Below are 16,704 nucleotides of genomic sequence, written 5' to 3'. Positions count from 1 at the left end.
GGTGAGCAGAACTGAAGCATGCAGAATGTGAGCTGTTTTCAGTTTTAAGAAAAGCATGGGCCAATGGTTTATAAGAGCTGATTATTACATTTCCAGAAACTTGGCAAGCCCCTTGTTAAACTGTTTGTAGCCTGAAATCTGCCATGGTGGGAGTATTCACATCGTGGAAATAGCAAGCACTACAAATCAGTACTCCTCCTCCCTCAAGGTTGGGTCCAGCACACAGTGAGCGTGTCCCCAAAAAGTTGGTCTTTCAACCTGGAGCCTGCAAGCCAGGACACCAGTGGAGTAGAGCCAAAGGTGTCTGCAGCAGATGTAATTTGCTTGAGAAATGAATCTTTGTTTTTGTAAATTACTGAGTTGTAGGGGTTGTTTGTTACCTCAGCATAATCCACCAAAAGCTGACTGATACACCATGCTAGTGTTACTAAGTTTTAGTGAACACCAATGAGCCCTACCTTTATCTGTCCAGATCTTGGTTCAGGGGATTTCTTCTAACGACTTGTGCCATCACACACCTTGAATCTGAAAGGATGAAAATTACACTCAGAGACTCAAGCCCAGGAATCCAGGTCTTGGAAGGTTACTATAAAGATATAAAACAGTAATTCCATTTTTAACAATCACTAAACTACTGCATCATTTTTTTTTAAACCTGGGCAAACACAAGTCTGTCGCTCATGGACCTGGACGGTTCGGGGAGTGACTCCCCAGCCCTTTCAACACCAGGTCGCACGTTTCCATCCCCCTTTCCACTCCAGGCGCATGAATGGAGCGCTGTGTCTTTAAGGGGGACGCGGCGCTGAGGTTTCCGCACAGGACAAAATGTCTGCGAGGATCCTGGAGGGGATCGGCGATCCCAGACACCCAGCCCACCTCCCACTTCGGGGGTGATGGGGTGAGTGAGGGCTGCGAGACTCGCGGCGGCGCGTGCCCACAGGAGACCGGGGAGTCCCGGGGGACAGGTGAGGGATCGCGGGAAGCTGCCTGGGGGCGGCGGAGTGAGCTGGGATCAGCCGGGGGCCTGGCGGGGGATCGCAGAGCAGCCAGAGCCCCGCAGACGCAGACGCGCAGGCTTGCTAGTGCACGGGGTGCCGGGCGTGCCCTCCGCGGTGGTGGGATTACCGTTATTGTAAAAGATGCATTTGGACACGGGATTCTGCGTAACGCCCGGTTCAGTTTCTTTATGCACCTCATTTTTGCTCCTGCTCTACAGTCTCCCTTCAAAAAAGTTATTCAGGAATATCGAAAGTCATGTGCTCTCCCTTTATTAAAGTTGCCTTATTGCAGTCAGTCCTTTAACTGGGCAAGTGGTTGGTGGCCCTTTCTCTAATTGAGACTTTCTGAATGTTTCCCACTTTGGGGAGAAACCGAATGCAAGCCAGCTGCTCAAACAAAGACCCCGATCCCCACCGTGCTCAAACAAAGGAATTTTCTGATCCTTCAGGAACATACAGGAGCAGTTTGCTATAATCACTTACACTAAACTAATGCCCAAAGTTTACCAAACAAAGTTAGTTTTCCCTCCTTGAAAGAAAAAAAAGTACCTGCTACCATCCCAACTTCTAATTAGCCAAGACTACGAAGATGCGGTGTTTAAGAGAAACTGTTGTAGAAATAGCTTAATAAATTGACATAATTAGGGTAATCATTTTCTGTACTTTTCATTAATGTAACTATTTATATACTTTTTTAGCCAAAAATAGCTTGAGGCAGCTGACAATGAAAAGTATACAACAATGTATGCAAAGACCAAGAGCCAAAACCAGATAATTCTTAATTAAAAAATCTTTGTTACAGAGCTCTTCAAAGTAGGGCAGCTTTAAATCCCACTAATTCATATTAAATAATGCATCTCACAAGATGAAAATGGATCAACACCCTTCTTTTTAGGAACACATGTATTAAATAAAATAATGTAGGCCTGAAATAAAGGTCCACTTAGGGAAGAAGCTTCACAATTTTCATTAAAAACAAATACACTAATAGAGAGCGTTTCTCAGCCTTTTAGCTAATGAAAGAAGTATCTAAACTTTTGGCTTATGACATTTAGAGAACATCTCTGATTTACCAGTTAATTAGCTGTGGGTCCAGTACATTTTTTACAGTCCATGTGTAACATTTTTCCAAATTTTTTCACACTTAACCCTTTATTCCCTAACTGAGGTATATCCATCCTTTACAGTTTGGAAGAATTTTTACTTCTTCTAAGCCTTCAGCCTGGTGACTATAGACTAATTCTTCTAACTGTCTAGATTTGTTTATAAACAGATTAATATATGGCAGTAAATTAATATTTCAACAGAGATGGACAGGTAACAGATGAACTGTGGTTTCCTTGATACCTCAGTTGTCAAGGCTAATTATTTGTTTTAATTATTATATTCTGCTTTGATTAAAGTTACTGGTGGATAAAAATGTTTTTAGTGTTTTCACATAAGTCTGTGTGGATTTGACATTAGGGTGAATTTCTCACCTAAGATCCAGCCAGGCTCAACCTACACATATTTCTTCACAACTCTGAAAGATTAATCCAACTAAAGGGATTAGACTTGACCATGCAAGGACAAATAGAGCTTTCTGTGAAAGCTCCAGAATACTGCCTGGTTCTTTGACCTTTAGCCTGCCTGATATTTTGTATGTGTATAAGGACAAGTGTAAAATAATAAAATTAACTTTTGTGGGTGGTTTATAGGATGATTCTCAATGTTATAATCATACATTGTATGTATACTCCCATATTTACACAAAGTATTCATCCAGCGATCTCTTCCTTTATTCTCTATATTGGTATTCAGGGAGATCGTATTGAGGAATATGGGCTTTAATCTGATAAGTTATTAGAAGAATAAAACTTCTTCAGAGAACATCAAGTGCAGAGGTAATTAATATGAATGTCTTATCTTCCACCAGCTTAGACTTCGTATCATCCCTTCCAGATAATGGATACGAGAATGAAACTCATCATAGAATTAAGAGGCATCATACCATCAATACTACTCTCTCTCCTTCCAAGAAATAACTAAAATCTACTTTTTTTTTCAGCTTTTTTCCCTCTGAAACTGGGGACTCAAAAATTTCCACTGTTAAATTAATTTCATGCTAGCAGTGCATTTATTTAGCTTCCAGAAATTTTATTTAAAATACGAGCTTGGAAGCCTAACTATACAACTAAAGAACTGGACCTTTATTTATTAGAGTCAGCACTAATGGTGATGTGTTTTAGTGAATGTTGTACCCTGAGCAAGGTGGGGAAGGGAAAGAATGCTTAAGCACGGGTATCTGCATGAACCTTTGTGTTGTTAGGGTCCCCAAGCCCACCCTTCCCCACTCTTCATGAGTGAACATTGCTCTGACCTTTACCATGGGTGTCAACATCTTGAAGCATCTCTCCCCACCAGATGGTAGGCTTCCAGAGGGCAGGGACTATGTGGTGCTCCTCTTGGCATCCTGGGCAGCAAGCACGTGCCTGGCCCTGATCAGGTGGTACACAAGGAAAGTTTGAATGAAAGAGTAGATGAAGTGAACGGATGTAAACAAAATAATCATTCATTGGCAACTTTCTGGTAGGTTTAAAATTGTTTAAGGAAAAATAAGAGAGCTTTTACTTTTCGTTTTCTTCTTGTTAGCTAACCATACAAGTTAATAGGTGTTCGGTTTGGGGACAGTACTTGGTAAGGAAGAAATGCATATCACAGGACTCTGGCTAACGAGGCCTCTCTATCATCTTCTACCTGAGTGACGAGCCACCTATTTTGCAGGAAGATCAATTGAGAAAGTGAAAATAAATTTGGTTGGGGGTGGGGAAGTGGATCTAGGATTCGTTTTAATTTGCTTTTTGTATGTAAAAATCCCCAAGATGGGCTTCCCTGGTAGCGCAGTGGTCGAGAGTCCGCCTGCCAATGTAGGGGACACGGGTTCGTGCCCCAGTCCGGGAGGATCCCACATGCCGCGGAGCGGCTGGGCCCGTGAGCCATGGCCGCTGAGCCTGCGCGTCTGGAGCCTGTGCTCCGCAACGGGAGAGTCCACAACAGTGAGAGGCCCGCGTACCGCAAAAAACAAAAACAAAAATCCCCAAGAGAATTCTTCCAACTTAAACTACTTCCTCTATTGAATAACAGAATATGTCAAAGAGAAAAACAGCACTGCCTTTTAGCCACTAAGATCTTCATGTAGGCATGTTTGAATAGTAAATACTGGGAGCTTCCTCTTGTTCATGCTTTGAATTGATAGCGCACTAGCGAGTCCAACAGTGACATCGCGTGCATCATCTGATTTCAGCCACCTATTTATTAGGGGCAGCTAATCTTATCATTTCTCCTGACAGATGGAGAGAGAGAGACTCCGGTGAGCTGGGGCTAAGGTAAAGTCGGGCTCATTTCATTTAATGCAGTGTCCCCTGAGTGCCTGCCCTATGCAGGGCCTATGCCAGGGAGATGAGTGAGGTGTGCTACCCTCCCGTGGCATCCTCCGTCTTACGTCGATATAGAATCTCTTTCTGCTCAGGCAGGGCACAGCGAACCAGCCACACTGAGCAAGCTCACACATTGGGATCCCTCCAGGGCCAGATGGCAGAGCACTATGCCCCATGGGACTGTTCCCTCCAGTCTCCAGAGTTAAGGCTGCCTAGGCATGCCTGAGCTCACATGCTTGCTTGAGGATTGTTTTATAAAATTACTTTTTATTTATGTATAGACCCTGCCATATACATACTCTACCTAAATGTATACACATGATCACATGCATGCTTTCTCAGCACGCTTTTTTTCCTTTTGTCTTTACTTCTTCCCCTTCTCCTTTCACATCAGCTGCCACCCCCTCAACCCATAGTGTATCTCCTTATTTTTCTTCATATATATAAAAAAAATCATTAATCTATATATCCTATACAGATCAACTTATTATTTAATAAGAGTGAGATCATATTGTACACACTTTTCTGCATCTTGCTTTTCTCCCTAAACAGTTCCTCCAGAAATCCCCCTGACAGAGCTCCAATCCATCCTTTTTAATGGCAGCATAATATTCCCTGGGGTGACTACACATTATTTACCCAGCCATTTTCCTGCTGATAGGCATTCTCTTGACTCCAGTTTTTTGCCATTCTGAATAATACTATGATAAACATCCTAATACATGTTACTTTACATATTGGTACTTTTACTTCTACAGAACAGATTCCCAGGAGTTGGAACCCCAATTACATCTATTTTTAATTAATAGAAATTGCAGACTGCTTTTCCTAAAAGCCTTCACATCTCCACTAGGAATGCATGAGCATACCCTTTTCTCTGCCCCCCTTCCAACTTTGGCTGACAGACCTCTTCATTTTTGTTAGTGTGATGGATCTAACATGAGACCTTATTGTTACTTTAATAGCACTTCCCTGAATATAAGTGGTGTGCATCTCTTCACAAATTTCCTGGCCATCTGATTTTGCTCTTGGGTCATTTGTCTACTCATATTTCCTGCCCATTTTTCAATTGGCTTGTTTGTCTTTTTCTTCTCAGTTTGTAAGAGCTCTTTGTATATTAGGGTCATGGCTGAAGATTCTAAGACTTCTCTCCCAAGCCAAGCTGACTTCCAAGCCAAGCTTCTCTCCCTCTGCACTGTAGGGATGGTTGAAATGAGCTCAGGGATTGCTCAGCAGAACTAGGAAGGCTCTGCTAGGAATGACTTGTGGCCACAGTTACTGCTGGTCACTCTTTAGAGACTGAGTCTGAACAGAAGACTCTTTTGAGCCAGAATGTAGCTGTGGTCGGAGGGCTGAGAAGGTGAGGCAGTTCTGAACCATGCTGCCTTCCACCGGTTAAAACCTCCGAGAGTGAAGGCTTGCCAGGGCAGAGGAGGTCACTCTGCCGCCCTCAGAGGGGCAGCACTCTGCTGGCCAACACTTGTGGTGCTGCTTGTCCCTGGCTCAGATGAGGGCTCCACTAAGTCTAAAGGATTAAGACACCAAAATCAGTGATCAGTGCTTCTCATCCCTGTTTTCCACCTTAAGTCTTAGATGCCACTCCTGTATGTGGCACTCCTCTGGGCATCCCAGATTTTGAAGAAACCCAGAGACATCTTGTAGGGAGGTAAAGCTTGACAGTAATTGGTCACCTCTGGCACTTGTAGGGGCACATCAGTAATAATTGCTCTCAGACTCTGGCAGAGGTAGAAGAGTCTGCAGCAATACAATTTTCAACCCCCAGCTCAAGAAAGCATATCAGAATGCAAAGCAATAGTCTTAATGTTATACAAAAACTTTAAATCTCTTTATTTTTTTTTTGGGGGGGGGGGGTGGTACTGTGGCCTCTCCCGCCGCGGAGCACAGGCTCCGGACGCGCTGGCCCAGCGGCCATGGCTCACGGACCCAGCCGCTCCGCGGCATGTGGGATCCTCCCGGACCGGGGCACGAACCCGCGTCCCCCGCATCGGCAGGCGGACTCCCAACCACTGCACCACCAGGGAAGCCCTTTTCTAAACATCTTTATTGGAGTATAATTGCTTTACAATGGTGTTAAATCTCTTTTAATTTATAAAGTAAATATAGGCACTCATAATACTACTATTCTCTCCACTTTTGTGTATGTCTAGTAATTTTTTAAAAGGTCACAGTCTGGAAAGGTAAGATTCTAATTCAGAAGGAATGGAATTCTAAAAAAAGAAAAAAGAAATGTAGAAAAAAATGTTAAGTAAAGCTGGATAACAAAAAACATCTCCAAGACTAAAATCTGGTTCTGTTTACTAAACACAATGTTTACTAACTGCAAAAAAGTTATCCTTGAAGGGGGTCTGTAACTCCCCTCCTCATCCCACCACTCCAGCTTTGGGGACTTTAGTGATTTAGTAAATCTCTTGGGGGAAATCTAGCCTTTAATTTCTAAAGACCTTTTATACTACTTATCATGGGTAACCATATTCAACAATGCCTCATATCAGAAGATATGTAAATAGCTATTTGTTTTGTTAGAAGAGGCCTGGTACTTATTATTTTTTTGGATGATTCTGGTAAATTCATTCTTTTTTTTTTTTTTTTTTTTAATTCAAGAGATATGTTAAATGTCCTGCCTGATCTCAGTGGACTTGCTTGGTGGGAAAAAAACAAATGAGGTTTAGAAAAGTGTAATGCATCTGTAACAAGACTATTAGCAACTGAATTAAAAGCTTCACTAAATACTATTATTCAAGCAACATATTTTTCCTGTTTTCATCTTTGTCTTCAGTCATCCCTAGTTGCCTTTAATAAAAGGATTCTGGAACTTCATCATCTCCACTGCTGCTGGTTCAAAACCTGACAGTAGGAATGGGCACTGGCTATCTCATTGTCCATTATTCCACCTTGGCCTGAATTTTCCTGATGAAATAAGTTCTCAGGAGACCTCCAAGTCTGTCATATATTCTTATTATTTTTAAACTTTCAAAGCAAATTTGTCTAGAATCACACATTTGACCCTTTGTGAAGTTATTTTTTAAAGAAGAAAATTCACCCTTTCTATCTCCCCCCTCATTTGATAGGTATAACAGTGGGAAATGTTTTCTTAATAGAAAAGACCTGGCAGTGATAGGCACTGTGTTGTATTTGGATCCCTTTAACTACAGGTATTTGTTGGACAAAGCAAACAGCTATTACTTCTATTTTTCTTCTTTAATTAAGAGAATCCACCAAGCTTTTTGTCTTGCAAATACAGAGTGCGGGCCATTTAGTTGGGATAAGCAATATAGAAAACTAATTTTATATTTTTTTATGACTGGAGCACCTATGAGAGGGTCGGTGGAATGAACACCAGAGGGACATGACACCATCCAGGATTTCTAGTATCTACTTTCAGGGCTCTTTAATTGAATTTCTTTTACTCCACTGCCTGTCCTCTGAATTTACTCTTAGCACTACTGATGGTTCTTGCGAACTCAGAAGCCACACTGCAGTGTTTCCACCTGAGAACCTGGGCTGGCTAGAAACCCTGAGGCAATGATAGAGACAGCCCACCGCCTGATTTGAAGGTAAACGTTTAGAAAACTGCTTTGTATATTGCTGTTTTCTAAATTTGCGTATTTTTAAAACATTTTAATGATTCTTAGCAGTCCATGTTTCTCATAAGCACATCGTTTTAAAAATCACAAAAACAAAGATATTTTTACCTTGAAAAAAGTTGTCTCCTTGAAAGCTTTTTGAAAAGCTGCTCAGTCCTAGCACTGTCACTCTTAAAGTCTAAGAAACAAAATTTTCATTCCCGAAACTTTTTTTCCCCACTCCTTTCTTGTGCAACACTGCGAGGAGAATTCAAAAGGGAGCCTTGCTCCTTTTTTTTAAAAGAGCGTAAAAGAGACTAGTTAAAACTAACATATACATACAGCACTTATTTAGCTTATTCTTATGAGAAGCTTGGCTTCCCAATTTTAGTCTTAGTACTTGTTAGCCAGGGAATCCAATGAATTTCGAAGAAAATTCCTGGTTAAGGAAAAAACGGCTAGGCATTTTCTACCTTTCCCCCCCCCACCCCCCACGAGGAATCAACTGTTAATACCTACTGGAAAAGAAACGCAAGCATTTACCCAAACTAACCGCAGCATTTTTGTCAGTAGTGAGAGGGAGGCATGGTTTCTTGACAGGCTAACTCTCGTCCTAGAAGTTGTGTGTTGGAGCGTGTGTCCGTGTGCACATATAATTTTGTGGTCGTCTTACCCTGTGTCCCTCGGTGCAGGCGCTGCCTAGAGAATGAGGAGCGACGAGCCGGCCGTGACCATGGAAGAGACGGGCGGGCCGGACGCGGCTGCGGGCCGCCTGGGGGCGCCGTACTCCGAGGCCTGGGGGTACTTCCACCTGGCGCCGGCGCGCCCTGGCCACGCGTCGGGCCCCTGGGCCACCTGCCGGCTGTGCGGGGAGCAGGTGGGCCGCGGCCCGGGCTGGCACGCGGGCACCCCGGCGCTGTGGAAGCACTTGAGGAGCGCGCACCGGCGGGAGCTGGCGGAGAGCACCGCCCGCCGCTCGCCGCCCGCCGCCCCCGGCCCCGCCGCGGCCGCCGAGGGCGACTGGGCGCGCCTGCTGGAGCAGATGGGCGCGCTGGCCGTGCGCGGCAGCCTGCGGGAGCGCGAGCTGGCGCGGCGCGAGGCGGCCGTGGAGCAGGGCGAGCGCGCCCTGGAACGCAGGCGGCGGGCGCTGCAGGAGGAGGAGCGCGCGGCTGCCCAGGCGCGCCGGGAGCTGCAGGCCGAGAGGGAGGCGCTGCAGGCGCGGCTGCGGGAAGTGAGCCGCCGGGAGGGCGCCTTGGCCTTGGGCTCGGCCCTGCTGCACGCTCCGCTTAAAGAGGAGCCCGAGGGGGACCCCAGGGACGGCTACGTCATCACGAAGGTCTTCCTGTAGGTTTTAGCCGCTCCCACTCCCCCACCCCCGGCCAGCGCTACTCAAAAAGTGTGGCCCGCGCACCGGCGTCTTCAGCCTCGCCTGGGAGGGAGATCTCAGGCCCGTTGCCGCTCTGCCGAATCGAAATCGCCAAATGTGGGGTCTTGAGAAGCACTTCGGAGACCAGGCAGAACCAAAAATCATTCCGTGGTCCTCCGGGGTGCCTGGGAGCGCAAGCTCCAGTGGCCTCCAATGCTGGTGGCGTTTAGTGGCATCCGTGCAGGCGGTGGTTTTCCTCTGACTCTCTTTGGAATGAGAGCTCCAACAGCCCAGTGAACCTAGATCACCTGGAGCCATGGCCATTTTGTGCCTGGTTGGTGACTTTGAAAGGACAGGAGCTTCCTTACACACCAAAGACTATCACACCAGGTGCCTGTACACCAGCCAGGGCAACCCAGGGTAGAGGGTGCATGGAAATGATAAAGCATTTTTACCCAAAAAAGAGTTTTCCTCATTTCCTAATGAGTAAATCTTTGATGAGTAGTCTTTCCCCAGCACCAATTTCTGAACGGGAGAGTTTCCAAGACTGCTCATTACCCTGTCATTTCTAGTGCCTTAGGAAGGCATTCCTGGAGAAGCCCTCTTTTTGCTCCCTTCCCCAGCTTGCCCGGCAGGCCCAAGCACCCTATCTTACCTCCGCCCTCGTTTTTCCCCGTTTCAGAGCCAGTGGCAGCTGTGCTGTTTCCCCACTTAACTGCCTCACACCTGCCGCCTTACTAGCAAGACATGACCCCATCCCTCCTTGTTGTTAGGAAGGGAGCTTCTGCCCCCGCATCTCCATAGTCCTCACTCCTGAGCCAAGGGGAAGTCACCCTCCCATCTGAGGCCACCTCCTCCTCTCATGTTTTCATCCATTCCTCTTCCACCTTTCCTGGGCCCTTCCTCCACTACGTTACCTCTTTTCCTCTGTCTCATTCCTTCCCTTTCTTCAGAGTTTTCCTTTTTAGCAATACCCCAGCCTTCCTTGAACTGAAAAGAAAGACTACCCCAGCCTGGATGCTCCCAACAGAGCACCCCCTAAGCAAGGACTGTCAAGCAGTCCTTGCTGCTTATATTTCCTCCCCATTCCTTACTCCTTCACTCGTGGTCAGCTTTTCATGCTACACTGGACTCTTAAGAAGCCGCTAGTCTCACAATGGCTGAATATGATAATTTATTTTCAGCCTTCATTTTGCTTAATCTCTCCCTTCTTGAAATTTTTCCTTTGGTAGATGGAACTTGCTTTTCCTCCAGAGAATTCCTTTTCCTGATGTAGACTGATTTCCAAACAGTTTTTCTTCAGGTCTCTTTTTTCCTCATTTTTCTGAGAATTTGAAAATGTTCAAGCATCCAGAAAAAGTTGAAAAGCTAGTACAATGAATACCCACATATACCCTCCACCTAAACTGTTGTTGGCATTTTTGCCATATTTATTTTTCTTCCCTCCACCCCAAACATGCATGGCATTTCATCCCTAAAGTATTTCAGCATGTTTATCCCAATAGCCTCTAAGATAGAGTCCTTAATTGAAATTCCCTAATTGTCCCAAGAGTGTCTTTTTCTCTTTTCTAGAAAACAGGGCCCAGTTAAGATTCATACATTACTTTTGATTATAACTCTAGTCTCTTTTAGTCTAAACAGCCCCCTTACTATATTTTTTCCATGACATTTACTTTTTAAAAGGTCCCGGCCATCTTATGTATGTCTTATAGACGTCCTGTATTTGTATTTATCTTCCTTAGGCCAATTTATGTACCCAATCTTGGTTCATCTACCTGTAGAGGTACAATAATCACCTCTGTGCCAGCGACTCCTGACTACCTCCAGGCTTGAGTGTTCTTCCGGGTCTGTCCTTCATGGCCAGTCCCCTGCAGCATGTCTCCACCTCTACTTGCATATCTTGCCACAGGAGATGGTAGGGGTAATTCTATTCAACTCTGCATCTCCACCCCTGACCCAATAACTAATAACTACTGGGCTCTTAAAATGTATCAGGTACATTTACATGTATTATCTCACTTTATTTCCACAGCAGCTCCTTGCGGGGGCGGGTATTGATACTATGCCCATTTTACAGCTAAGGAAACAGAGAAGGGTTAAGTGGCTTGTACGAGATTACAGCTAGTAAGTAGTTGAGTCGGGTTCCAAATCCAGTCTCTACCGGCAGATGCCATGCTCCCAGCTGCCGTACTGTCGGCCTTGTTACTCAGTCACCGGAGCTGACACCTGTTTCCTTCCTAACTCCAACTCCAGGTAGTACCATCAGTGACAGTAACATGTACTGAGCACTCACCATGCCAGAGCTGTGCTAAGACGCTTCACAAGAATAACTGCCTCTGCCTACTATGCAGCAACCCCATGATATAATTACTCTTACACCCATTTTGTAGAGGAGAAGGGACAGGCTCAGGGGAACTAAGTAATGTAGTGGCAGAGTGGGATTTGAGCACCAGTCTCACTGAATTCTAGGCCCCTGACCTACTGAGTCTATTTCTACAAAGTATCACAGCTGTCTTCCTTCTGATGCCACCTGCCCAGCTCGGGCCCCATTTATCATTCATCTGGGATTCATCTTCCCATCCGTGTCTTCCCACACTGTCCCCTACTTGGCCAAAGGAACTGTCCTAAGCTGACGTTGATTGTATCACATCTCCTGCTCAAAGGACCCCCAAGATCACCCATCATCTACAAGCTCTAGCTTTGTGGCTTGACATTCAAGTCCCCTCTACCCCGTGCCAGTCTTATCTGTCCCTTCCCCTACATGTGTAGGGGAAGCTGTATGCTTTGGCCAAATTGGACTCCTTGTTCTTCTGACATGCCCTGGTCTTGGCACCTCTGTGCCTCAGTTTGCCTTCCCTCCACTTAAAAAAGCCCCTTCAATTTCTAAGTATGAAAAATCCCGCCCATTTTCTAAGAGCTAGCTCAAAGTCGACTGCCTACATGAAGCTTTCCTGGATTCCTCATCATTCAGAGATGATTCTTTACTTCTCTGGACTCTCAGCATTTTGTATCTCAAAACCCTTAGAAAGGCCACCTAGGCGTGTGGCTCTGTGGGTTCCTGTCTAACCTCCCTTGCCTGAGCCCTTGGGAGTAAGGATGGAGTTCACTCATCCTTCTACTCCCACAGTGACTTGCCTGTAACAGCTGCTCAATAAATATTTGAGGCATTGAACTCAATGTCTTTAAGATTTTCACAAGTCTTCTCAAATTATTAATATAATTATTCATTTATCTTTAATCCTCTAAGTAGAATTCCTAACAGAAAAAAATAGCCTAAAAGGAAGTAGCAGTAAATTTTTAAAAGCTCTTTAGTCAATAAAGATTTAGTAAGTGTCAGTTATTGGGCTGTTTGGTTTGAATCCAATCACCTAGCATGTCATTATCAGGAACACTTTTCTTAAAATTATTTTCTTCACTACACAATTAATAAAAATGCAATGCCTCACTCTACGAAGGAAAGTTGAAAAAAAATCCCCCAAAGTCCTGTCACCTTAGACTGCTATTAACATTTTAATGTATTTTATTCTTTTGTCTCTTGCAATTTTTGTATTACTCTAATAATAGTATGATCTTTCTTTTAAGTATTGAAATTTAACTTCTTCATGTGGATTTATAAGTTGGGCTATAAGATCTGAATCTGGACTTTTTGGAAGGAAAAAAAAAAAAACTTCTACAAATGTCACTCTTCAGTTTCACCAATTGTTAGAACCACTAAAATAAGCAAAGATTGACTTTCAGGATCTTAACCGCTCCTTCAAAATAGATGGCTAATGGGAGCCTGTTCAGGGGATGGGGAACGCAATTAGCCTGACTGATGACTCACCACTGGTTGTGGGAGTTATATGCTTTTTACACTTCTGCATTGCTCTTTTTTATATCAAGCATAAATTACCTTTATCATTAAAAATAAAGTTACTTACCTCTTGCAAATGGAAAATCCTTACTACCAGCATTCAGCTTCCTTATTTAAGATAAACAAAACTTCCAACACAAGAACTGAAGATAATCTGCAATTCCAGAGAAGCCTAGAAGGAAATGCAGCCCTTGTCCAGTCCAACTCCATCATTTGACAGAGGAGAAAATCGAGCCTGAGTGGCTCATCCACTCTTAGTGGCTATGATGACTCACCTGACTGCAGCCTCCTTATCAGATATTCTACCTCTTTGGCCTTGAGGGCTTCTGCTGGCTCACCTGGCAAAGCACAAGGGCTATCAGGACCAACTGGCTAAGCCGGCATCCTGTCAGCTAAGAGCTGGGATCTGAAAGTGCAGAGGTGGGTTCCAGGGATTGCATCAGCCTCTCTGGCTGTGGCACAGTCTGCTCACAATTAGAGTTGTCACTGCTAGTGGGTGATGGTGACATGCCTTGCGTGTACTGGCAGAGCTTCCCTGATTTATGTGACTAGGCTTGCTAATAGCACCAGCCAGCACTGCCTTTGAGGGCAATGCATGCAGTGGTGAGATGGATGGCTGGAATTGGGATGCAGAATGCCCTGAACCTGACTCCTGAACTCCTGCCATGATGTAAAGTGATCAATCACTTCTTTAGGTTGAAATTTGTCAGGGAGGAGGGGCTGTGGGCAAAGCAGGGTAATGACAACCAAGGTTGAAAGAGCTAGGGCCCTTTATGCACCTAAGTTTTCACCCTTGGAGGCTAGAGAAGGGAAGGGCTTGGCTTGGTTTGGGCTGAATTTCTACTTTAAACGGCTGTCCATGTCTTAATGTCTTAGAAGGGATTCATGAAAACTGACCTGTTGTTTTGTTTTGCTGCCATGGACTCATTAGGGAATTCTATTTCTAAAGGTTTGATCTTCTTACCTTTCTACAACTTGAATCTGCTCCTTTGTCTGGAAAATGGATGAGGTGATCCTTAAGGTCCCCTTTAGCTCTAACATGCTATGATTACATAAAATACAGTGAAACATCAATCAATCTTTGAGTGAATCAGTTGTTCTGTTTAGATTTTGTTAATTGCAGATTTACAAGAAAATGTTGAAAGTCACATGTGCATTTATTATTAAAAATAATAATAGTATATCACACTTCTACAGAACTGAGGTACTAACTCTATGGGATTCATTAGAACTGAAAAATGTGTGCATTGGTAATGAGCGTGCTCTCCCATACCATACTCTTTTTGTCTTCACAACCTGCTGACAGGACAGGTATAATCATCCATGTTTTACTGTGAGGCTCCACACTTCAACAAGGTGAAATGGGCTGCTAAAAGCCACACAGCTTAATAAGTAGCAGACTGGAGGCTGGACCTCAATCTGTGGTTCCCAGTCAGACTTGGGACCAAAGAGCTGCACCTCCTTCTACAACTCTCTTCTGGCTCACCTCTTTACCAGTGCCAGGACCTCTGTATCATGGCCTGTTTGCTGACACTTGTGTCAACATTGGCTACTTCCCACCCGCAAGCTCTGGTGCTGAGGGTAAGCAAGGCAGCTTTCCCAGAGGAAGCAATGTTGGCCTTTATTAATAGTTTCCTATTGCTGCTGTAACAAATTACCACGAACTTAGTGGCTAAAGACAACACAGATTTTATTATCTTACAGTTCTGCAGGTCAGAAGCCTTGAAATGCATCTCAAAGTGTTGACAGGGCTGTGTTCTTTTCCAGAGGCTCTAGGAGAGAATCTATTTTTTTTGCCTTTTCCAGCTTCTAGAGGCTGCCCACATTCCTTGGCTTGGGGCCCCTTCCTCTTCAAGGCCAGCAAGGACCAGTCTTTCTCCCGAGGCATTACTCTGCCTCCCTTGTCCACATTTAAAGGACCCTCTCCTTATTTTAAGTTCAGTTGATCAGCAGCCTAATCCCATCTGCAACCTTAATTCTCCCCTGCCAGGTAACACTGCATTTCCAGGGATTAGGGTATAGACATTTGGGGAAGGCGGGGAGGTGGCAGGCATTATCTACTCACCATAGCATTATACTGCCTGACCCAGGTCTGGGGGGTTGGGGGCGGTTTAGAAAGGCATGTGCCTGATGGGGACCCCCTATTCCTCAGGAATCAAAACTTTCCTGGGGGTCCTAATCTTCCCCTCTTGTATTAATATTTTACTCAGCCTCTCTGCCCAGTGCAGGGAGTCCTCATAGACTTTTCTAAGAAAGATACCTAGAAGGTGACTACGAAGAATGCCTCTGGGGGGTAAATCAGAGGCCTCCAGAGTTCTGAGAACATTTACAAATTTGTGGCACTGAGTAGGATCTGGCTGACTAGGAAGGCTGGGGGTGTGTGCACAAGGAGCTGATCGAGCCTTTGGAGTCAGATGTGAATTAAACTCTAAGCTTTCAAAAAAGAAAAAGCACTCAAATGTTATGATTAGTGAAAACGTTGAAACATTTTTTTAAAAAGTAAAATAACATCTAAGCTCCCAACCACCTATGTTAGCTGTCACCTTGGCAACCAGCTCAATCTCTCTGAAATCCAGTTTCTTCATCAGTAAAACAGAGAGAAGACATACCTTACAGAGTTGTTATAGTGATTACTATTTAGGCAAATTCTGACATAGTTTAAACTCAATAACCATGACTTCTTTTTTTCCTCTTACTTAGCTGAATTGGGAGCTCAAAACCAATCCAAAGAACTTCAGAAAGAGCAAGTCCCCTGGGATGATTCCCAAGAGGAGAGGCACATAAGCCACAAAGGTTTGCCAAGTCATTTTCCCTCATGATGGAACTATTTTTCTATGAAAACATAAATTTCATACCTGATTTACCAAATAAGCTAATCCAGTCAAACTCAATATGACTTGTGACTACAAAAGAATCTGACCAATCTTACAATATATCAAAACCTACCCATTTAAGCACTTCTGCCTTCAAAGTTGTCACCTTTGAAGACTATATAGTTATTCCAAAAATGCTTCCATGCTTAAAACACTTCCGGAACTCCCCTTTTAGAGTAGCTCTTGGAATTTCTGGCACATTCTTTGAAACACCCTAAAGTTGGTAAATATTCATCTTACCAGGAAAAGTTGATTTTGAAAAGAGCTGCCAGTTACTCAGAGCCCAGTCTGGTGAATATAACCAGATTAACATTTCTTGTTAATAAGGTGTGATTATAATAAAGCAGTGATAATTCTGTGTGTGTGTGTGTGTGGTTCATAAATTGGCCCTGAAGGTTTTGTACATTAAGGTTAAGTAAAGGGAGCACAGTTGTAGTAGAGATTAAAGCCCATTTGAGTGGGTTTATGATGTGAATGAATTCAGATAGCCCTGGGAGTCATTACATATTTAAATAGTACTAGATGTTTCTCTTTATGAAAGTCTTAATTATGACATTCTCTAAAATCTGATTTCATAGTATTAAAACGAAGGCTTTAAGGAAAAGCAGTAAATG

General features: G+C 44.1%; 1 protein-coding gene and 1 non-coding gene across 4 annotated transcripts; both read left to right on the top strand.

The window, feature by feature from the left end:
• Window positions 1-798: 798 nt before the first annotated feature.
• On the top strand, window positions 799-13,301 carry ZBED3 (zinc finger BED-type containing 3). Of its 3 annotated transcripts, XM_067031179.1 has the most exons (4): window positions 799-898; window positions 4,328-4,363; window positions 7,874-7,989; window positions 8,691-13,301. In XM_067031179.1, the coding sequence occupies exon 4, from the start codon at window positions 8,705-8,707 to the stop codon at window positions 9,344-9,346; it is 642 nt and encodes a 213-aa protein (XP_066887280.1). In that variant the 5' UTR covers window positions 799-898; window positions 4,328-4,363; window positions 7,874-7,989; window positions 8,691-8,704; the 3' UTR covers window positions 9,347-13,301. The 3 variants fall into 3 exon arrangements, with proteins under 3 accessions (XP_066887280.1, XP_058917395.1, XP_058917396.1); XM_059061412.2 differs by lacking the exon at window positions 4,328-4,363; XM_059061413.2 differs by lacking the exon at window positions 4,328-4,363 and having other exon boundaries at window positions 799-965.
• LOC131756517 (small nucleolar RNA SNORA47) lies at window positions 5,760-5,897 on the top strand. Its single transcript, XR_009335690.1, has one exon. It is a non-coding gene; the product is annotated as a small nucleolar RNA SNORA47 (small nucleolar RNA).
• Window positions 13,302-16,704: the final 3,403 nt, after the last annotated feature.

Source organism: Kogia breviceps, chromosome 4, assembly GCF_026419965.1.
Source record: "Kogia breviceps isolate mKogBre1 chromosome 4, mKogBre1 haplotype 1, whole genome shotgun sequence".
Classification (NCBI taxonomy): Eukaryota; Metazoa; Chordata; class Mammalia; order Artiodactyla; family Physeteridae; genus Kogia; species Kogia breviceps.
The sequence above is the reverse complement of the archived record's forward strand: the minus strand, read 5'-3'. Positions and strand labels throughout refer to the sequence as shown.